At 35.9% G+C, this 22,912-nt stretch overlaps 1 protein-coding gene across 1 annotated transcript; it reads left to right on the forward strand.

Annotated features, from left to right (window-relative positions):
* Window positions 1-679: 679 nt before the first annotated feature.
* Window positions 680-20,941, forward strand: LOC147398335 (glycine--tRNA ligase, mitochondrial 1-like). Its single transcript, XM_086447491.1, has 9 exons — window positions 680-1,253; window positions 9,246-9,628; window positions 10,291-10,408; window positions 11,036-11,230; window positions 11,337-11,561; window positions 18,703-18,762; window positions 18,859-18,939; window positions 19,026-19,431; window positions 20,371-20,941. Exons 1-9 carry the CDS (start codon window positions 723-725, stop codon window positions 20,601-20,603), a joined length of 2,232 nt encoding a protein of 743 aa, XP_086303617.1. The 5' UTR covers window positions 680-722; the 3' UTR covers window positions 20,604-20,941.
* Window positions 20,942-22,912: the final 1,971 nt, after the last annotated feature.

Here is a 22,912-nt window from a genome sequence, read left to right on the forward strand (position 1 = left end):
AAACTATTTTTAACGAGTTAGAAGTTTCAAAATAAACTGATTTTTGGTGAGGATGATCTCTAGACCATATAAATTATCCTCACTAAAAATTTGGTCACTCCAAAAATTTTAATCCATATAAAACAAAACAAAAAATGGCTATAGTGTGGGTTGCCCTTATTAATTCATAGGGTGCTTTTATAATTACACATCCTTCATTTCCATCGAAAATTATTCATAAAAAATAAGTTCTTTTTAAAGTTGATTTCAAATTTTGGTGACTTGTATGACATTATTATTTTTAATTTGAATTTGTGGGCTTTTATAAATAGAAATTATTATTTATAAATTGAAGATTTGAGTATTATTTATTATTTAAAAATAAATTGTATTTTAATTTTATAAGAAATAATATATTTTATTGTGTTTGATAATAAATAAGCATTTAAAACATGCAAACAATGTATAATATGATTGTAAGGGTAACAAAGACAATTTATCAGTTTCAGCAATGTGTAACAAACATGACAGCATCTAAACAAACAACTTTTTTAGCACTTAAATTCAGCGCTTAATGCTATTCAGCACTTATTTTTTTCAGTTTAACAAACAGCACCTAAATCACCCATTCTATTAAGAAAAAATCAATCATAAACCCTCAGCGCATTTTAGCATAACCCTAAGAAGTAAGAACACAAGCACTAACACTAAAACACTATCAAAAACTCCCAAGTGTTCCTCGCATGCATTTTCCCTCTCTCATTCTTTCCCCATTATCAAAACCTAGATTTTTTAGCCACCCTCTATCCTCTCGTCTCCTTAACCTACGCTACTACATCCCTTCTCGCTCCTCCTCCATCCAAACGGAAATCCACGTTACCAAACGGAATCCGTCATCCATGGACGCAGCTGAAGAAACCTTGCGCAGAACCCTAGCAGAGAAACAAACGACTGTCGATGCCCAAGCTAATGCCGTCAGGAATCTTAAGGCTGCAGGAGCATCGACAGCTGAAATTGACGCCGCCGTTAAATCCCTGAACTCCTTAAAGCTCGAGAAAACATCGATTGAAAAACAGCTCCAGGAAGCAGTTAGTAGTAGCGGAAATGGTAACGCCGTTAATAGAGAGGTTTTCCGTCAGTTCGTCGTTAATACTTTGGAACGGCGTCTGTTCTACATTCCGTCCTTCAAGATCTATCGTGGTGTTGCTGGTTTGTACGACTATGGGCCGCCAGGTTGCGCCGTTAAGTCTAACGTGCTGGCTTTCTGGCGTCAGGTGAGCTCACGATTCTAATTTGAACTGTAGAGATTCATATTTGTTGATCAAATTATCGAAAAGGAAAGACAAATTATTTGAATAAGTTGTGTGTTGGACTCTCCATCCTTAGGACAGATTTAGTTATCCTCACAATGGGTCCTAACGATCGATCAAAATGAAATAGGATTGGTTGAACTTCCCTCCCTCAATTAGTTTGCATCCACAGAAAAATTCGAAAACAAAGGGTCTCCCTTGCTTTTTAGTTATGGTGATAAATGAGTTTAAAAACTTGAGAAGGAATTATAAGAAAGACAAAGATTCAAGGGATGCTGATTTTTTTCTTCCTTTGTAAGATAGTATCTTTGAAAAAAAAATCTATTGAAAGAGTAAAGTGTCCTATATTGTGTATTAATACTTTGAAAGACAATTCCTTGTCTTTAAGGGGCTAAAATTTGAAGATATTTTTGTTTAGGTTAGGGCTGGTTGGGTTTGTTTTTCTTTTCCTTTCCTTTGTGCTTTCAGATGTTGTTTTGTTGCTTGCTAATCCAGAGCAGAACACACAAATCCAGAGTTTATGTTAAAAATCTGATTCTAGGGTGAAATCCCAAGAACTAGGAGCAATGAAGAATCTCTATGTTGAGCAAAACAAACTAGAAACTTCAATCTAGGTTCGAGATTGATGAAAATCAATCGCAAACATTAAAATTAAGAATCAATATCGGGCTCTTATGCTAAAAAAAAAAAACAAAGGAAGGGAAGAAAAGTCTTTTATTTTTATTTTTATTAATCAATCTTCAAAAAAACTAACTTTAAAATTTGTTTATTGGAGCTCCTTATATAAATAACTTATTCATAACAACCTAGAAATCTTCTAAAATACTAAAAAGTAACTTCCTAAGCTATTTATAACATATTACTAACCTTTTAATCTTATTAGAACTCAATTTGAACATCTAAAAGGACTTCTAATTATAACCTAAAGAATAAAAACGAATTTTAAACATAAAACAAATTAGATACTAAATAGGAAAAGAAACTTTGTAAAATCGAAATAGAAACTAACTAGGACTACTTAAGCAACTTAACAAATAGAAACTCAGTAAAAGAAAGAGTCCTAAGAGAAGTTGGACTAGGTCTTGTGGACTGGTCAAAGATTGGATCGAGTTGACTCGGTTTTGACTGAATTGACTTAGTTAATGTTGTTGATTTCTTTCTTTGACGCATCTTAATTTGATCCTAGGTATTGAGATAAGTGTCGATAAGCCTATCTACATCATTTGCGGATTTATTGTCTTTTTCAATAAAATTTTGATTATAAAAAAAAAACTTTAAAAGACAATTAATTCAATTGAAATACTAAAAGTAAATAATGGTGTCAGAAATGAAGTCAATAGCTGGTTCAAATCGATCTCCTGTGAGATTCATTTAATAGAGAAAGTAGATACTGATTAATTACAGAGATACCCTAACTACATCACATGGTTTGGTGCATCTCGATATACTTTAATATAACCTAACTACCTAACCACATGATCTAATCCTATTAGAGATGATTCGGTACATTTGGCTACACTATAATCAATACAGCATACTAACTGCAATCACATGTTCCTTGGATTAAGGAACTTGTGATTGATTACATTCAATATGAACAATCCTTGCTTCAATTATTAGATTGTTGATGGATGATCGAAATTTTTTGTCATGCATGTTGGTGATCAACACTTTATTGTTGACGAATCTTGAAGCCAATTGCATGCCATTGATTACAAAGAAGAGATCCTTTTGATTGTTGCTTGAGAGAGATAATTGATAATATGCCCCTTTGTGTAGAAGAGGAATGATATGCTCAACTCGGATGAGCCTCGATTGGACCAATTGTCGGATTAGGCTAGACCAAAACTTGATGGATTTTAATTCAGAAGTGATAAAATAATGAAATGGTCTACAATGGACAAATAAAGGACTCAATGTCAGCTGCTTCGTAGGCTCGATCATTGGCATGGGCAATAGCCTCTATTGGACTCATCTTGAGCATTGGGCTTTGGACTTAACTTGTAATACCCATAAGCAACAATGGTGAAAAAATTTCTCATCTTTTTTTTTTTGCCTTATTGCACAAATAAATATAGGGACAAATTAGACATTGGGAACACTAGTCGTTGGAGCATATGTTTTGTGCAAATAGATTTGAAAATTTTGAATCTATGAAATTGAGAAGAGCTTAGGCTTGGGCAATAAATAATGGATTGGATGTCAACAATCAGGTAGAATTACATATTGATGAACTGTAGAATTGAGTGGATCTTGAAAAAGATTGAGGTGGAATTTTGGCCGTTCTTCCAATGATCAGGGACCCCGCTTATGAATTAATTGGTCCCTGGCTAATCCTGCTTTATAACAGTCTTCCCATCATTGAAAGTGTAGATTGCGTTGGTAGAGTTGTAGTGGTAGTAAACCCCTTTTATCCACCATAACAACCGAGTCATTCTTGCTGTACTCGAAATAGATAGAATCTCCCACAAGAAATCTGTTATGGGAAGCCCAATGGTTGTATATTTTAGTATTGTTTGCGACATGCTGTTTCCAATCCCCATTTTCGCCAACTTTGAACTTGTTTGAAGAAGCTATTGTGATCATGTTCATGATGGACAAGAGTACAAGAATCACTTTGTTCTTGTCTAGATATGATGATGGCATTGCTTCTACTTAGATAAAATAGAGATGATGAAGGTATGGATGGTGGATCATTATATGGATGGTTGATGTTGCAAAAAATGAGAACATTGGGCTTAAAGGAAAAGAAATGAAGAAAACATGTTCATGGCCGGTTTGGATCCTTCTAGTTGGTCAGATCATAGGATCAAAACTAGCCTGGGCTCTGATACCATGAAAGACAATCAATTCAATTGAAATACTACCCTAATTGCGATGTTTGAAATGAAGGCAATAATCGGATCAAATCGATTTCCAGAAAGATTCATTTAAATAGATAAAGTAGATATCGGTTAGTTACATAACTACCCTAGCTACGTTACATTATTTTGTGCATCGCAATGTACATTAATACAATGCAATCTAGCTACCTTAAGTACATAATCTAATCCTATTTAGAAATGATTCGGTACATCTGGATACACTATAATACAATACAACGTATTGATTCTCTAACAAATTAGAGTATTAATATGTTGTAGTTTATTAAGGTGTATCGAGATGTACCAAATCATGCTAAATAAGATTAGATCATGCAGTTAAGACAGATTGTATTGTATTAAGGTATATCACGATGCATCGAATCATGTTGATGCAGTTAAGGTAGTTATGTAACTATCATACTTTCTCTATTTAATAGAAACACATCAAGACCAACATGATTTGGGCTTTCAGTTAATTTGAAATTTATCATGGTATCAGAGCCATTGTTGGTTTCCATCATGTGATCTAGTTGGCTATGATCCTGGCTTCTCTTCCAATTATTTCTTATTAGCATTTTATCAAGCATATAATCTTCTTGTTTACTTCTACAACTTTTCCATGGATGCATGGGTGCAATTCATCTTAGGACATCCCCCTCAATTGCTAGATCGATGTTGCACACAACGTTGGATTTAGATAGAACAATTGTAGCCAGATCCAACTAGCCAAATCAGCGTTGCTGTTGTTGTTATCGTCCTTCCTCCAATCCTTCATTTCCGAACTTAAACACTTATATCATAAGATTTATCTTATAAGCAACTAATTATAAACAACTAAAAAGACTTCATAAAATGCATAATTAAAACGTCAACCATATTTGTATGAATAAAATTGTAAAATTACATTAAGTGCAAAATTAAATTGTAAATGTAAAACTTAATTGATTACAATTACAAAAATGAGGATGTACTGCATCACAATAGTACAAGTACATCCCAACTAGGTTGGCATCTACTCATCTATCTATCATATGCATAACTTAACCCAAATAAATAATAAAAAAATCAAAATTTTAATTCATCAAATGATTCTTCTAATTGTGCCTCTTTCCCTTTGTTGATCCTTTCTAGCCCATCCACCAATCTTTTAAACAAATTAAGGCCTCCACCGTCTTTGGAATTAGACGATTTCTATACGGTCATAAAACTCTTCCATTTGCACTAAAATCTATTCAAAAGCCACTGTAAAGATAGAATTGTTAGTAGATCACATGCCATCATAGATAGCACACGATATTGTCTACTATAGTCCTTCCATCAATCTAATACATTATACGTACCTTCATCCCAAATTTTCTCGGGATCATAACCCAAATAACGTTGTAATTTGGATGTTGAAGTATTTTGGGTAAGGACTATAGGTGTGTTTGCTAATAATCGTCGAAAAGTAAATGTAAAACCACTAGATGATGGTGGTGGTGCTACATTAGTTACACCTAATTTAGTTTCATAAAATTTATAAAAATTAAATAAGTCTCGTTTAATTTTTTCTAATTCTTTTTGAGCATCAGTTTCAAGATTTAAACTCCAAATAATTTGTAAAACTCTTAACTTTATACCTAGGGTCCATAATTGTAGCAAATACTAAGTTTAAAGGAATTTCTTTCCAATGTTTATTATATTTTCATTCATTTTATAAGTTTTTTGATTTTGAGAATTACAATTTAAAAGATCTTTAATTGAAGCTAATTGTATACAAAATTCCGTGGATGTAACGTATTTTACTCTTGAAAAAGCAATTGCAGTTCGGACAAACCAATGGAAAAAATCACAATTATTTGATGCATTTTCCCTATCTTCATCATCTATTACTATTTCACTATGTAATTCTTGGAATAAACTATTAATTAGATTTTTATAAGGAAATATTTTTTTTAACATAATGTAAGTTGAATTCTACCCATGTGGCACATCTAATGGTAATCTAGTAGGTCTAAGTTACATAATTCACAAAGTTCATTAAATCTTTGTTGTTTAATAAGTGATGATCTTATAAGACTAATAACTTCTCTACTTATAAATAAAAAAAAGACTAATAGCTTCTATAATAGAGTCAACTAATTTACCTACATATGAAATACCGGATTATGCAATTAAATTTAAAATGTGTGCGGCACAACAAACATGACCTATTTTTTTTAAAATATTTCTTCATTATATAAATAATCTTAAAAAAAAAAAGTTATAACAACATCATTATTTGTTGCATTATTTTATGTAACTGTAAAAAATTTATGAGAAATTTCATATTCTCTTAAAACATTATTATGGCTTCACCAATTACGACGCCTTTATGTCTTGGAGTTAATAACGGAAAAATTATTATTCTTTTATTAATATTCCAATTATTATCAATAAAATGTGTCGTAACACACATATATGGTATTTTGATCTGAAGACCATAAATCAAAAGTTATACAAATTTTATCGGGTACATTTTGTAAAATACTTTTAATTTCTAATTTTCTGGACTTAAATATTTTGATTACTTCTCTTTTTAAAGTATTTCTAAAAACACTTAAATGATTAGGAAAATAAGATTTTTGAATGTATTCTTTAAAACTTTGTTTTTCAATAACTAAAAATGAAATTTCTTTCATTATAATTTTTTTTATAGTTTCAAGCTGTGCTACTTCGTGCGGATACGACCACGTGCTTATATTACTTGCACTTGATTGATTAAGCAAAGTCTGACTAGTATTGGGTTGATGTGTTTTAAAACATGTTTTTTCATGGTGCTAGTTCAGTCCGGCTACTGGACTAAGTTAAAGACTTACCACAATAATTGCATTTAGCTCTTTTAGTTTTGGTTCCATCTGGATTTAAACTCTCAATTAAAGTAAAATGTTGTCAAATCAAAGATCTGTGTCTTTTAGCTTTTGGAGGGCAACTAGAGGATTCGGGTTAACTACTCGCCTCTTCTCCAAAATTTGTGAAAGAATTAAATTCATTTGGAGTTGGGATAGGGTCATTATATTCATTTAAATCATAATTATTCATTATCTAAAGTTATCAGTTGAAAAAAAAATGACAGAATAGAGAAGAGAAGGTAACAATTATTTAAATAGTATTAAAAATATTACACCTCGAATGTAGAATTGATCGGTTGTCACATGCCAATTTGATCAATGGTTTCAAATTTGATTGGTTGCCACACTCCAATTTAATCAACAACTTTAAATTCTAGAAAATATCTTTACTTCGGAATTGACAAGTGCTTGATATTGACGATGATCTCAATATGATAAAATTGAGATTACTTTGATGAAGAATTAGACTAATTTGGGAGAAATTGAACTAATATAAGAGAAATTTGGGTTAATTTGAGAACTAAATTGAAATTGAGAGAATTTGAGAGATTGTGTCAAATCTTAGAATTTGGGTGAAAATGTGGTGAGATTTGTGGGAATTTCGATGGATTTGGGTGGTATTTTGTAGGCATTTATGTAAAAAAAAAAAAAAATTACAAAAAAATATAATTATTTTCCCCCCACCCCCCGTTGGGTTTTACCGGTTTCGGGTTCGATTTCGCGTTTGTGTATGTTGTTTTAAGTTTGGTTCTGTGTGGGTTCGGAAGTGAAAACTGAACTCGAACTAAAATTTATCGGTTTTGGTCCAATTCGGTCATTTTAGGTTTCGGTCCCGATTTGGTTCGGGTTTGGATCGAGTTTTGGGTAAAATGTACACCCGTACTTATGGGTATTACAAGTAAGCCCATTGGCTTGAGATGAGCCCAATCTCTTTATGTTAAGGCTCAAAAGAAGCCTTACTTGTTTGAAGCCTATTTGGTTGAGACCGATTTGACCAATCTCCTTATTCGAGCCTTTGAATCTTCTATGATCAAGATAAGTGGTGATCTTCAACAAGCATGTTGATGTTTCGGCTATCCATCGCCAATCAAGTTATGAATTCCTCAAAGGAATTGCAAAGGAACATGCGATTGCAGTTGGGTATTAGAGTATTAATATGCTGTAGTTTATTAAGGTGTATTGTGATGCACCAAATCATGTTAAATAAGATTAAGTCATGTAGTTAAGGTAGTTAGATTGTATATATTAAGGTGTATCGCAATGCACGGAATCATGTTGATGTAGATAGGGTAGTTATGTAACTAACTTACTTTCTCTATTTAATCGAAACGCACCGAGAGCAACATGCTCTGGGTTTTCAGTTAATCTAAAATTTATCAGTGAGCACGAATGAAGGTGTCTGTTGGACCAGAACTTTAATGTTTGATGTGTTTTCAGTTCACAAGGCAATTGGTGAACTGATATTCTTTAGCCAAGTCCTTAGAATCATGGCCCAGACTACATATCATCCTCACTTTGCGCGTGTGCACACTCACACATGCACTAATTTTATACAAAGGGACACTTGTGTGCGCACACACACACACGAGTTCTATACCAAGGGTGTTAATCTATTTTACGTATTTTAACTTTGTACAACATCCTGACTTTCATTAGCACTGTATCCGAAGGAGACCCCACTTCCATACTCACATTGGTTGTGTCCATCAAGGGTGTCTTGTAACTAACATGCCCCACTGAGAAACCAATTAGCGACAACATCACGAGTTCCATAGTTCAATTGATGTTTCAAAAGCTTAGGACTGACTTCAATTCAACCTGAGAACTCATTTTGGGAACACTCAATTAACGTGAAAACTCAAACATGTTTGAAACTCACTGGGGCATTCCAATTTTAACCCAATTTGAAAGCTATGCTGGTTCATTAAAAACAAAACAAAAATTGGGGCACCTAAAAGTAGGCCTTGCAAGCAGTTTAACAGAAGCTTTCTGAACTTGCAAAAGTTTTGCCATTGAATCTGTGCTTTCAAGTAGCTTCTAGTATTAACCTCTGGAAGATTTTAGTTAGTACTAAAATGCATTTGAGTTTTTCTTGGACGAAGGGTTGCTGTGAATCTTTGTCCTGGTGTTCTATTCATGTCTTTACTATAGGGAATTTTTTAATGAGGTTGTTTCTCTGCAATGAAAATGTTGTTGATCCTTTGTATTTTTTTTTTACTCAGCACTTTGTACTTGAGGAGAACATGTTGGAAGTTGATTGCCCGTGTGTCACACCTGAAGTTGTCCTGAAGGCCTCAGGTCATGTTGACAAGTTTACCGATCTTATGGTTAAGGATGAGAAAACTGGAACGTGTTACCGTGCGGACCATTTGTTAAAAGATTTTTGTAAGGAGAAGCTTGAGAAGGATCTCAGTTTGCCTGTAGAGAAGGTGGCAGAGCTGAAACATGTTCTTGCTATTCTTGATGATCTATCTGCTGAAGAATTGGGTGCAAAGATAAAGGAGTATGGCATAACTGCTCCAGATACTAAAAATCCTCTTTCTGATCCTTACCCATTCAACTTGATGTTTCAGACTTCAATAGGTCCATCCGGTGTGAACCCTGGGTGAGAATTTGATTTTGGATATCCATATGTCATGATGGTTGATGCAAACAGCTTCTATTTTTTCAAGGATTCTTTACTCCTCAGTTGTATGTGTACTCCCCACCACCTCCCAACATTGCACTAGGTGTGCAACTTGGTTCGGTTGAAACCTAACCGACATAGATTGGTGCCACTAAATAAGAACCAGAACCAGAACCGAACCAAACCAAAATACCAATAGAAGCAAACAAACCCAAACCAAACTAAGGTCGGTTTGTTCTATTGGTTACCAATATTCTATAAACTTGCTTGGAAATAACATATTTTCAATGAAAAGAAAGAACAGATATATAATAAACATAATAAATCATTAATATATCCATAAAAAGTCATTAATCTATGTCCTAACTCCTAAAGTAATTCATTGTAAGTTTATATTATATATATATGAGGGTTGGGTTCTATACAAGCCTTGAACCGAGAACCGAACCAAATTGATCGGCTCTCCATTTTCTTAACCCAGAACCGAACCAACTTATTCCAAACCCAACCAAACCAACTCACAGCTATAGTTTGGTTCAGTTCTTGTTTGAACCGGACCAAGTTGCACTCCTACACTGCACGATGTTTGTATTTGCAGGTTAATTTCTTACACTTACACCGGTTGATGTCTATCGCTGCAGTTATATGCGCCCTGAGACAGCGCAAGGCATCTTTGTGAACTTCAAGGACTTGTATTATTACAACGGGAACAAGCTCCCCTTTGCCGCAGCCCAAATTGGTCAGGCTTTCAGAAATGAGGTTTGAATCATTCTCTTAATAGTGTCTTTCATTTGTATTTTTGGTCTTGGAATTAAGGGTGAGTTGTACGACCTTTGTTCCTAAGTTGAAGATCTTAATGATATTGCTATCTTGGAGGTCTTCCACACACAAAAAAAAAAATCTAGGTAGCTGAATGATCCCAAATTTTAAAGTTATGTTTTCAACTATTATTTATATACATGATTTTTATACAATTTATGAAAGAATGATTTTAATACATGCAGAGTATCTAAGATTTTTTTAAAAAAATAGCGTACCTAATATTTTTGTCGGGTTGGTGTTTGGCACCAACACTGAAGTCCAGCTGTGGCATCAACGACTCAGTCATGTTCACTACAAGAACTTGTCCGCCTGCACAGGCACACAAAGGACTGATAATTATTATCTGGATATGTTCCAAAAACAAGAATAATGGATTGTTAGGAATCTTCAATCATTCAATTTCTGTGATTTTGGAGTGGAGGGCCTCCTTGTCCAGTCTTTCTGCTTTTATGCCTTTCTTTACTTCATTCCTTTTTGGTCTATATTCTTTCCTGGTGCCCCATATACTCTTAATTAGAAATAATTAAGAGTACCAAATCTGACAATGATTTTCGGTAAATCCAGATATCTCCTCGCCAAGGCCTTTTAAGAGTCCGTGAGTTCACATTAGCTGAGATTGAGCACTTTGTTGATCCCGATGACAAATCTCACCCAAAATATGGTGAGGTTGTGAATCTGGAGTTCTTGATGTTCCCAAGGGAAGAGCAAATGTCAGGGCAACAAGCCAGGAGAATTCGCCTTGGTGAAGCAGTTTCAAAGGTTGTTTTGCTTTCTTCTGGTTTGACTTTTCCCTTTTGTTTGTAGTTCTTTCTAAGTATTACTCTACATTTGTTTACGTTATTTTGTGGGGTTCTCCATTTTCCAGGGAATTGTGAATAATGAAACACTTGGCTACTTCATTGGGAGGGTATACCTATTCCTAACTGGCCTTGGGATTGACAAAGAACGTCTGCGATTCCGTCAGCATCTTGCCAACGAGATGGCCCACTATGCTGCAGACTGTTGGGATGCAGAGATTGAGTGCTCATATGGTTGGATTGAGTGTGTTGGTATTGCAGATAGATCAGCATATGACCTACGAGCACACACGGTAAGAGTTTCATTAAAATTGTAGTGAATGGATATTTATAATTTATAGACATCTGTAAACATTCAGATGTCGAATTATTATGTTCCTTATAGTTCTGAAATTGACACTCTTACATGCTGTTCTCTATCACATTATATCGTCTATTTGTTGTAAATTTTATAATATTGTGGTATTGTGGTTTACTTTTTGGAGTGGAAAATGACATATAATACAAAAGTAGGATGGCTATTAACTTATTATTGGTATTGTGGAATTTTGAATGTAGTGGTCGGCCGGAGCCAGGATTTTGCCTGTGTGGGGGTAACTAAGAGTGAATTTTTGTTTTTTGTTTTTTGTTTTTTGTGGGGGATTCTGTATCACAATGGCCCATAAATCCTTAAACTTGGAAAATTCTTGTGGGAGGAGCAAGTGCCCCCACTGTAAATCCGCCCCTGGTGGTAGTGGGGCCTGCGTGTGCCAGGGGTTGGTTGTGGCTATACCTACATATTTATAATGGTACTCATCACCAGCTGGTGGTGTTAAAATGCTAATCATATATATTTTGTCCTCATAGCCCATTATCAATCATCTTTCATCAGTCCGACTATGAAAATGTTAGGATCCTTGTTTAGTTGGACAGAGAACAAATTTGGACTATTTGGCTAGGAATTTGAGGCATGGACTTCGAAATTTTGTGGGCTTCTCCTAATATTAAGTGCATGCTGAAGTCATCCGGATACATTCTCGTATTGGTACAAGCCATCTGTTAAGACCCAAAGTGGCATTTTGCATTACGACCCCTTGCTAGGCCAGTTGGTTATCCATAAGAGGGGGCAGGTTCTCAACAATTATTAGATTACCTTGTTATAAGAGCTACCAAGCATTCATCTACTCGTTGATGCTTAGGTTGGATCATCCACTTTCTGTCAATCTCAACATACTTGTGTGGCTGTCATAGTCAGATTTTGCTTTCACTCAAGATATTATTTTTAGTAAAAGCTTCAAGTTGAGCAGGTGTAATGACGAGATAATTCAACAAAGCCTATTCACGTGTCCCAATATCCAATCTTGCTATCTCAATCCACAACTTGTTTGGTCTTCCTCTTACTCTTTTAAAATCTTCTATGTAGCTATGTTGTTTTTGGCCAAGGAAATCCCATGCTACTTTAGATTTGGAGTCTCCACCATTCATTTCTTTTAGGATGTGAATGGTCATCCAAAACAAATTTTCCTTTGAAAACATTTTTTCCAAAAGAAACATGACTCCTATAAACCATAGATTTTTAGGTAATGAGATTCGGTTGGGAGTTGGAAATTTGGGAGATTGGGTGAGTTGGAAAAATATATGTACGGTAAAGAGATTTGGGGGGGTCTTGGTTTTAGAATTTGGGAGTCTTGAATGGGGCTTTGTTAGGGAAATGGCTTTGGAGTGGACTGGGAAGGGTTATGGTGAAAGGTGATAGCAGTGAAATTTGGGGATGGCACTTTTGGGTGGGCGAGTGGAGAGGCTAAAAGTTCTCATGGGTGTGGGGTTTGGAAAGGCATTCTAAAGGTTCTTCCTCAATTCAAGAATATGGTCTCTTTTGTAGTAAGGGGCGATAAGGTAAGATTTTGGGAAGACTCGTGGTGTTGACTGGGTACTATGAAGGAGAGATTTCCCTCGTTTTTTGCCATCTCTAGAAAAAGGAACTTCCCAGTGGCTAGCTTTCGTGAGTTTGATACGGGTGGTACGAGTTGGGACTTGGGGTTCAGGAGGCCACTTAATTATTGGGAAGTGCCAGAGATATTGGAGTTGTTAACTATCCTAGACAATGTGCCAAGAAATTCGACAGGAGATGATTTGAGAGTTCGAGATGCTAATGGCAAAGGGTTAGATTTATGTATGATGGTATTACCCCAATTAGTGATACAACTTTTCCTCATTCCTTTGTATGGGTGGTAAGACACCCCTCAAGATTTCTTTTTTCCTTTGCTTGGTGGCATTAGGGAGACTCACAACAATGGATCAGTTAATCAAAAGAAGCTTTATTTCCTCCAATCGGTGTTGTATGTGTGGTTCGCAAGCGGAAACAGTGGATCATCTCTTCATCCATTGTCGGGTGGCTCATTATATTTGGGCACATTTCTCATCTTTATTCGGTATAGTAGGTTGCTTTCCTCGCTCTGTTAAGTCAGTCTTGGAAGCTTGGTTGTCGTGGGGAGGTTCCTTCTCATCTTCTAAGCGGATTCTTTGGTTTTTAGCTCCTTTTGCAATTTGTTGGGGTATTTGGAAAGAACGCAACCGATGCATTTTTGAAGGGAAAGTTTCGATGTTGGAAGAACTAGTTTTTTCGATTTTGGAGTTCATGTTCTCTTGGAGAAAACTTTACGAGGAATTCAAGGGGGTCTTCTTTGAAGGATTTGTTGTGCGTTGGGATAGGATGTGCTCTTTGTCGTGAGAGTATCTTGTTGTCTGTGCCTAGTCTTGTTTTTTTAGTCTTGTTGTACTTTTTGTTCTTTCTCTTTGTTCTGGGCGGGTCCACTCGACCCCTTTTGTTTTTTCACCTTTCAATAATATCGATCAAAAAAAAAAAAAAAGCAAAGGGTTGTTTACAGTGAGAGACTTCTACAATGACTTAAATAGGATTTGGGACTCATCCTTCCCACATGTGGTTGTGTGGGGCCCAAGGGTGCTTTCTAAGGTGGCATTCTTTGTGTGGACAACAATGAAGGAGAAGATTTTAATGGTTGACCAGTTAAGAAAAAGAGGATTATGCGTCCCGAACTGTTGTTGCATGTGCTTGTCAGATGAGGAATCAAGAAATCACCTTTTTTTGCACTACCCCTTGGTAAAAAGGTGTGGACTCACTTCTTCTCTATGTTTGGGGAATGGATTTAGTTGGGTAATGAATTTCATTCTTCCAAATGATTGATTTGGAGCCAAACTCTGTTTGCGATTACATGGGGTATTTGATAGGAAAGAAATGCTAGAATCTTCGAAGGAAAAGAACTACTTCTCAAGATTTATGTATGTCGATCCTTGGGCGTTTGTTCTTTTAGTGCAAGATCTTTAAGGAGTTCAAAGGGGTGTTCTTCGAGGACTTTTTAGTTCATTAGGAGTTTGTTTGTAATTTGTCAGAGGCCTAGCTTGGTGTTTAGTATTCTTTTTCTTTTTGCTTCTTTTTTCTTATGTCTTTCTTTTGGTGTAGGTCAGCTCGACCTCCCTGCTTTGTTTGTTGTTTTTTCCTGCTATTAATAATAAAAAAATAAAAAAAAAACTTGACCATTTTAAAAGACTTTAAAAACTTGAGATGGTGTGTGAAAATGTAATAAGAGGCAAAAATGTGAGTTCCAATATTTAATATCTTCTTAAACAAATAACTTAATTCTCAAATCTCAACCTTTTCTATTTTCTAAACCTCTATCCATATTCCCTTCTCTCTTCAAGTTTCAACTTCAAAGAAGAACCGAACTGCACTCACATGATTACATGTTAGATTTTTCTCATCTTTAATCTTTTTAAAGACTAAAATACCCCATTCAAAGTTCAAACAAGTACAAACAAATAGAAGAGCCCGACTAGCCTTACTAAGTTGGTAAGGATTTCACCCATACTAAGGGTCCTTGATCTCAACTTGTGACATAAAAAAACATGATCTGATGATTTAGGGTTGTAGAGGACAAAATTCTATGTATTTTGAAAAAAAAGAACATTCAAAAAAAGTTATTTTTTCACCGTTGAATTTTTAAAAAGTTAGGTGGAAGTTTAGTAGTCGTCCATTCTCAAAACCTTGGATCAGGCCCAAAATAAATTGTTTTTTTTTAATGAATTTTTGGATGAAATTTAGAGGGTGGTTGTGTTGGATTGCTAATGTGGTAATCCATTTGAGCAAAACAACCCTTAGAAATTAAGTAAAATTAATTTTTTTTTTTAATATTAACGGGTATTCAATGGGTATCGGGTATTTGTTGGGCCCGTTCTGGTTCCAAAGGTCTCATACCCAAAACCAAAATTGATCGGAACTGAAATCGATGCTCAAGTTTGGGTCCGGTTCTTGGTATACATGGAACCGGCCCAAACCTGACCCATTGACAGCCCTAGGTTGATCCATTAGTGTGGGGATCTTTGGAAAAGTTTATTTTAACCTAAATAAGCAAGGAAAATGCATGGACAAGTTTTTTGAATGCAACTGCAAAATGACATGTTTGAAACAAATGCATGAAGATTCTAGCAACCTGGATTTTTGACCTTTGGGTAGAAAATCATTGTCAAAATCCGAGCAAATCAACTCCAAATGGAGAGAATTTTTTATTGGAATGAATAAGACTTTAAGGTGGTTCCAATAAAAAATAATTAACCCATTTAGAGTCTTGGTTTGGGAGTTATAGATTTGAGAAGCTGTTATCCTCAATTTTCTATCAGCATAGACACATGTTTGCTTCGTTGGGTTGTAGCTCCTAAACTACAAACTACTCAAAAGGTTACTGAGCCCTTTGATGAGCAGAAAGTTAACTTTAAGAGAGTTTTTTTTCCAACTGCAATCAGTCTAAAAGCTTTTGTCAGGAGGGAGAACCATCTATCCCAAGTCCGCCCAAATTTAATGATCTATCCATTGTTTTACTTGTATTTTTTTCACTAATGTGAAAAGCGTGGTTAGTTTAATTATTGGGAGCTGGAAAGTGTGGTTTGTTTTACTGCTTGTGTGGAATCCTCGCGTGTTGGACTCAATGCGGAGGATGGTCGTTTGTGGGTTGGTACAAGAGAGCTGTTTTTCTATGCGGTCTTTCTATAGTGTTGGAATGTCGAGAAGTGGCTTAAGCTTTTTGATGTAGTGGAAGCATGTAAGTCAATAGATTCGATTGGTTGTATTCAATGAAACACTTAAAATCAATTTGAATCAATAAATTCAATTGATAAACAAACAATAACTAAAAATAAAAATAAAACCTAATAGAATTAGGAAACTGCTTAAAGTTGTAGATGTCCTACATCAAGGCCCCTTTTCTTTGAAAAAAACTTGTCCTCGAGTTGTTCTTGAAGGCCTTTTTTATTTCTTGTTTTCCATTCATTTCTCGCTCTAATCCACTTCCAATGATATCCGTTCTTCAAACTTTGTTTGGAGAATTTAATTGACCATAACATATCATCAGGTAAATCCATCACATAAGCATTATTGCTTACCTTCTTCAAGATATGAAGGGGTTCAATTTTTTTCAACTTGGTCTTGTAAATTCTGACAGGAAAACGATATTTACTAAAATAAACCATGACCAAGTCTCCTTTTTTATACCTCTTAAATTTTTTATTGACACCGATTTTGTACTTGTTAGTAGAAGTTTTAAGGTTCTTTTTCAGTTGTTCCTTCAATATGTCATGTTCTTTCAAACTCATCTCATAACGGGGGCAAATTTGGGAGACTTGCATCGGGCACCAAATCGGTGTGGTGTTGTATATTCCTCATAGGAGACAATGAATCCGACATAGCCTTTGTGTACAAAACAAGCCCCCCTCCTCCTCAACTTCATTTGAAACAACACGTAAAACCCTGTTTGGGAAACACTTTCAGACAAGGACCCGTAAGTGGATTGGAGGAGGGGAATCTTAGATCTAGAACCTGTTTTCATCAAAATTATGCATAAATGTCAAATGATCAGATCGGATCTATTTTTTGATGTAGTCACCTTTGTCCATGTCAAGATCAAAATCCCAAGCTAAGGAAAATTTTGTATCCATGTAGTTTAGTTCTCAATAAGGCCAAGCTATTGGGATTTCTCTAAATGTTTCTTTGAGCTAGAAATTTGGGCTGACTTGAGATAAGTGGTTCTCCAAAACCAAAAAGGTTGGGGTGATTTCAAATGTAAGAGGACCATTTTGAAGTCAAGTTTATGCCCACAAAAAATCTCTGCAGTCTAAAAAGTAGTTTGGGAGTCCTAACTGAAGGGAGCTGCATTTGTCAGTCCCGACAGAAAGTAGGGGATACCAGCTTCTTAAGATTATATCTCTCTAATCAGAGATCCAAATGGGTTGGTTTTTTTTTTTTTTTTCTCTTAGAACCATTATGAAGTCTATTTCCTGCCAATAAAAAACCCCCTCAATCGGAGTTTATTCAATAGAGGTGTGGTGGTGATTTCTAATCTTGGGTCCAAATTCTAGATTGCTGAAACTTCATTCTATGTACGTTCAAGAACTCTCTTGCATCTCAAACTTGATTTGCTGCATTTTCACTTACTTTTGAGCTTGAAATGAAGTTGCTAATGGGTTTCTCACAATAACGGGATCAACCTAAGTCCAAGGTCCTAAATCGAAGATGGTTCAATCTTAGAACCTTCATTTTGGCTCCAAAACCAATGCTATTTTCTATCTTAAAGTCTACGAAGTTTTCCAAATGGCCAAGTGCACATGGTAACCATCCTAGTGATAGGGAGTGGGGTGCCTAACATCTTCCCCATTCTTCAACCAAATCCCCTTACGAATCTCAATGATTTGACCATTGGAGTCACCTTTCCTTAAAAAATAATTTTCAAAGGAAAATTGATGTTATGTGACCATTCACACGCTACAATTAATGAATGATGGCGACTCCAAACCTTAAGTAGTGTGAAGGTTTACCAAGGACAATTTCATATCTACATTCTACTTGCACGTTCTTCACTATTATTAGTCTTTGTTCCATATGATCAAACCATCTCGGTCGACTTTCTCTTAATTTATTACCTATTGAGCCTACCACATTTTTAGAAAGGTGTTCATTTTAATTTTATCGTTATCCTCATCTCTCTTATGCTTAATCTATGAGCATATGCTTTTTTGATTTCAAACATTCAGTTCTAAATAAAGCATGCTACGAAATAGTTAAATGAAAAAAAAAATTCTTTTCTGTTCAGCTTTTTCAGCTCTATAAAGCATGACTGATCTTATTGCTATATTGTAAACATTTTCCTTTAGTCCAAGCATTAACTTTTTACATGTTTATCTATTTATGCCATTTTACTTCATAAAAAGAGAAGACCGGCAAAAGCAAAGAAATAACAATCAAATAGTGAGAAAATTGAGTAGAGCAAGGCATGTATGGTAGGGGTTTTGACATCACTGTCAACTATTTTTTCTGCTTTGTATTGCAAAAATTTACCAAGAAACTTTTACTACAATACTCATATAAACTAGTCTACTGTTCAATAACAGGAGAAAAGCGGCGTCCCTCTAGTTGCTCACGAAAAGTTTCCAGAACCTAGAGAAGTGGAGGTCTCCTCTCTCTCTCTCCCTCTCGCTCTCCCTCTCTCTCATCATTTTAAGATAGTAGTAATGTAATTGCACAAATTTTCCCCATGTTCATTTCAGAAACTTGTTATAGTCCCAGTGAAGAAGGAGCTGGGTCTCGCATTCAAGGGTAACCAGAAGATGATAGTTGAAGCTTTAGAGGTATTGAATGGGTCCCACGTGGAATTCCCATGACTTGTAGAAAATGTCAGCAGCCCCATTGATATTTCTTGTTTGCATGCGTGTAGGCCATGGATGAAAAAGAAGCTATGGAAATGAAAGTCACTTTGGAGTCCAAAGGAGAAGTGGAGTTCAATGTTTGCACTCTTGGGAAAGCTGTGACTATTAAAGCTAACATGGTTTCTATTTCTAAGGAGAAGAAGAAGGAACATCAGAGGGTTTTCACTCCTTCGGTTATTGAGCCATCTTTCGGGATTGGAAGGATAATCTACTGCCTATTTGAGCATTCCTTCTACACGAGGCCAAGCAAAGCGGGAGATGAACAGTTGAATGTGTTCCGCTTTCCACCTCTTGTGGCGCCTATCAAATGTACAGTATTCCCCCTTGTTCAGAATCAACAGTACGAGGAAGTCGCCAAACAAATTTCCAAGTCATTGACTGCGAGTGGGATCTCTCACAAGATTGATATCACAGGTAAGCAACTAAATGAACATATCATCATTGTACCACATGTACTATCTACTTGCATGTAGCGTCTGTACAATGTGTGAATGGCATACATTAGGGCTGTCAATGGATCGGATCAGACTTCAAATCTGATCCATTCCGATAACTTTGGGTGGATCAATGTTTTGGATTCCGATAGGGATTCGATTCGATATCTTATTGGATTGGATATGGATCAACCAGGCCCCAATCCGATAAAATGTTAGAAAGTATATAAATTATGTTATACATTTGTTGAGATGTATAAAGTTATATAGATTTTTGTATATAAAATCAGGTTTGGCCTGATCCAGACCTGATCCAATTGTTAATGGATCGGATCTGGATCTGAATATTGAGATTCAATGAAAACCTGATCCGATAAGGGTCCGGATACTTATTGGATCAGTCCAGGATCCAATCCAATCCATTATTAGATCGGTACCAAATTGAATCAAATCCGATCCATTGACTGCTGTAGCATACATCAATACATGCATGATTTCATGCTGGAACATATGATAACATGTGCCATTTTTGTTCGTGTATATATATATATATATATATATATGTGCTCAAATAGAGGTATTTTGTACTCAATTTCATAATCATCTACTCTTAAGGACAAATATGGTGTTTTGGGAAGGAAAAGGAGTTGGTTACTGTTTGATTAACCAAAAGGGAGTTAGTTTTGGATTGGGAAACCTATGCTTTTTACTGGTAAGGGCTGTAATCATTCTCATACATAGTGAAATTCTCTCATCTCTCACCTGAGGACATAGACATGGCCGAACCATGGAAAATCTTTTGTTCCTTAATTGCTTTCTTGTTTTTGTTTAATTCATACATTGTTTGATTTAGGGATTCACGCTCACATTATGCATTATTAGCCTTCTGGAGTTGATATTATATGTTGTTTATGTACAGGCACATCAATAGGAAAACGATATGCAAGAACCGATGAACTTGGGGTGCCCTTTGCCATTACTGTTGATTCAGCAACATCAGTTACAATCCGGGAGAGGGACAGTAAGGATCAAATCCGTGTCAGTGTCGAAGAGGTGGCTTCAGTAGTGAAGGAAGTGACCGACGGACAGAGCACTTGGGCAGATGTGCAGTGGAGGTACCCAGCCCATTCAAGCGTGTCAGTGGATGAATGAATATGATTGAGAGATTGTAGGCTACTCATTAGTTGAGGTAATTTAATCTCAGCATTTAAGATCTTTTTTGCATCATAATCTGTGATGGGTTGATTTAGGATTTCATCATAAATTATATTGCTGCTTAAAGGAGAGAAAAAAAAAAGTGGTTTTCTGCTGGTTTATGCCACAAGACATTTCTTTACATAATGAGGATCTTTGTTTCCGGGTTAACTTGAATCAGAGGTGTACTATACATATTTACATGATCTCTCCATTTCTGTAATTTCAACTCTGGTATTATACATTTATAGTGATGGCATCTTTAATGAAAAATAGACTGGCGCTTGCATGGTACAGACTTACCCGTGTCATCTCAATATCATTTGTGAATGAGATGCCAAAATTGGGATTTTCTTTCTTTTTCGGGTTCTTTTTTTGGATCAGCGCTCACAGATTTAGATGGGCTTAAAAAATGTCCTAGGATTCAAGTTATCTCAGTATCATTCATTACTCAGTCATCTCAGTATGCTTCGTGAACTGGATGGGCTTAATGTTGGATTGATTTGAAAATGTTAAAATAAATGAAGCGAAAAAAGAGATGATCAGGCAATACTGTTTTGTGGTGTTCTCAAATGTGAAAAGAACGATACATCATCTCAAGCTATCAAGCACAGCAATATTATGTAACTGATGGGTTCACTCCCTGATTGCCAGTCGTTTCACCGCGGATTATATCCTCCATTGAATATTCATGTGGACTTGTGATAAAAGGGTGAATATTTGAGATACTCGTATGAGTTTTCAAACTTATGATATACCCTTTGACTGTAGTGATTTTGGAGAAATTAGCCAAAATTGACCAAAATGCCCTCATCTTCAACCTAAAAACCCTTGTTTTTGTCTGTCGTCAACTAATAGGGTAATGATTTTTTTAATCTGGTGGACCTTATTTTCAAGCTTTTATCAAACCCCTTAAACTTTTGTTCCTTAAAAACAGTTCAATTTCCCCCAAAATTCTAACTTGTTCTTGAGGTTCTGAGGTTGAAGATAGAATGTTGAGGTCAAGCAAAGACCTGGGTAAAAACTTTTGACCATATAGATTGAAGATGGCTCTTTGGGATAAAAGTGGAGGGTATTTTTGGCAATGTGATACATACGTAGTACGCAAAAATCAAGCAGATCTGGCTTTGGCATTAATAAAGGGGGTAGTTTAGCGAAGGGAAGCCAGTTGTGAATCTGGTCGTGGGTCTGTTTGTGGTGGGAGGACAGGTGTTAGTTGCTATAGAATAGGAGTTTGAATGAAGAGTCAGTTAGGGAGAAGCGGAGATGAGTCAATTTCATGTATTTAAGATGTTATCTAAGCAATAAACCAGCAGGTTGTTTTGCTCAGAAACTCAAATGTTGAGAAGAGTTCTTGGATTCCTCTCGAATTGAGTCCAATTGCATTATTTTTTCTCAAGATAGGTCATAAGGATGTGTTTGATGAGCTTCATGGGCTTTCCCCAGTCCGAATTCATGATCATAAAATACCACTTAACCCGGGCAGCAAACTGGTGAGTGTGCATCCCCATTTTCAAAAGAACGAGAGTGAACTCATTGTCAAGGAGATGTTAGCCTCTGGCATGATCCGCCCAGTGTCAGCCCCTACTCATCACCTGTTTTATTTGTGCGAAAGCCAAATGGCGGAAGTGTATCAATTATCGGACTCTCAATCGTGAGACTGTTCGTTATTGATGAACTTCTTTATGAGTTATATGGCTCAAGTGTGTACTCTAAGCTTGATTTAAGATCTGGCTACCATCAGATAAGGGTGCATGAGGAAGATATATTAAAAACAGCTTTTCAAAGACATGAGGGACACTATGAATTTTTAACGATGCCTTTTAGACTCACAAATGCTCCCTCTACGTTCCAGAGCCTCATGAATGAAATTTTCTGCCCTTATCCAAGGAAATTTATACTGGTTTTCTTTGATGACATATTGGTGTTTAGCAAGTCATGGGAAGAGCATCTTGAACACCTTAAGCTAGCTCTGGCTACTTTAAGAACACATCAATTGTATGCTAACCCATCAAAATGTCAATCTGGTCAAAGAAAGATTGGTTACTTAGGCCATGTAATTTCAGATCATGGGGTGGTTGTAGATCAGACCAAAGTGGCAGCCAGAGTGGATTGGCCAACACCCAACTCTCCCAAAGTCTTGCGGGGTTCCTCAGTCTATCAAGGTATTATAGAAAATTCGTAAGGAACTATGGAGGAGTGGTTGCTGCCCCGCCCACATCCTTACTAAAAAAAAGATTATTTTTGCTGGAACAAGAAAGTTCAGC

The sequence above is a fragment of the Akebia trifoliata genome, chromosome 7 (genome assembly GCF_017979445.1).
Source record: "Akebia trifoliata isolate Shusen 1 chromosome 7, ASM1797944v1, whole genome shotgun sequence".
In the NCBI taxonomy this organism is placed as follows: Eukaryota; Viridiplantae; Streptophyta; class Magnoliopsida; order Ranunculales; family Lardizabalaceae; genus Akebia; species Akebia trifoliata.

What these genes read in the sequence shown, in the direction of transcription:
- LOC147398335 (XM_086447491.1), top strand. Translation starts at nt 723, where the DNA reads ATGCATTTTCCCTCTCTCATTCTTTCCCCATTATCAAAACCTAGATTT. An exon ending in TTGGTGAAGCAGTTTCAAAG is followed by an intron (nt 11,231 to 11,336) that starts GTTGTTTTGCTT and finishes TCCATTTTCCAG; the next exon opens with GGAATTGTGAATAATGAAAC. An exon ending in ATGACCTACGAGCACACACG is followed by an intron (nt 11,562 to 18,702) that starts GTAAGAGTTTCA and finishes GTTCAATAACAG; the next exon opens with GAGAAAAGCGGCGTCCCTCT.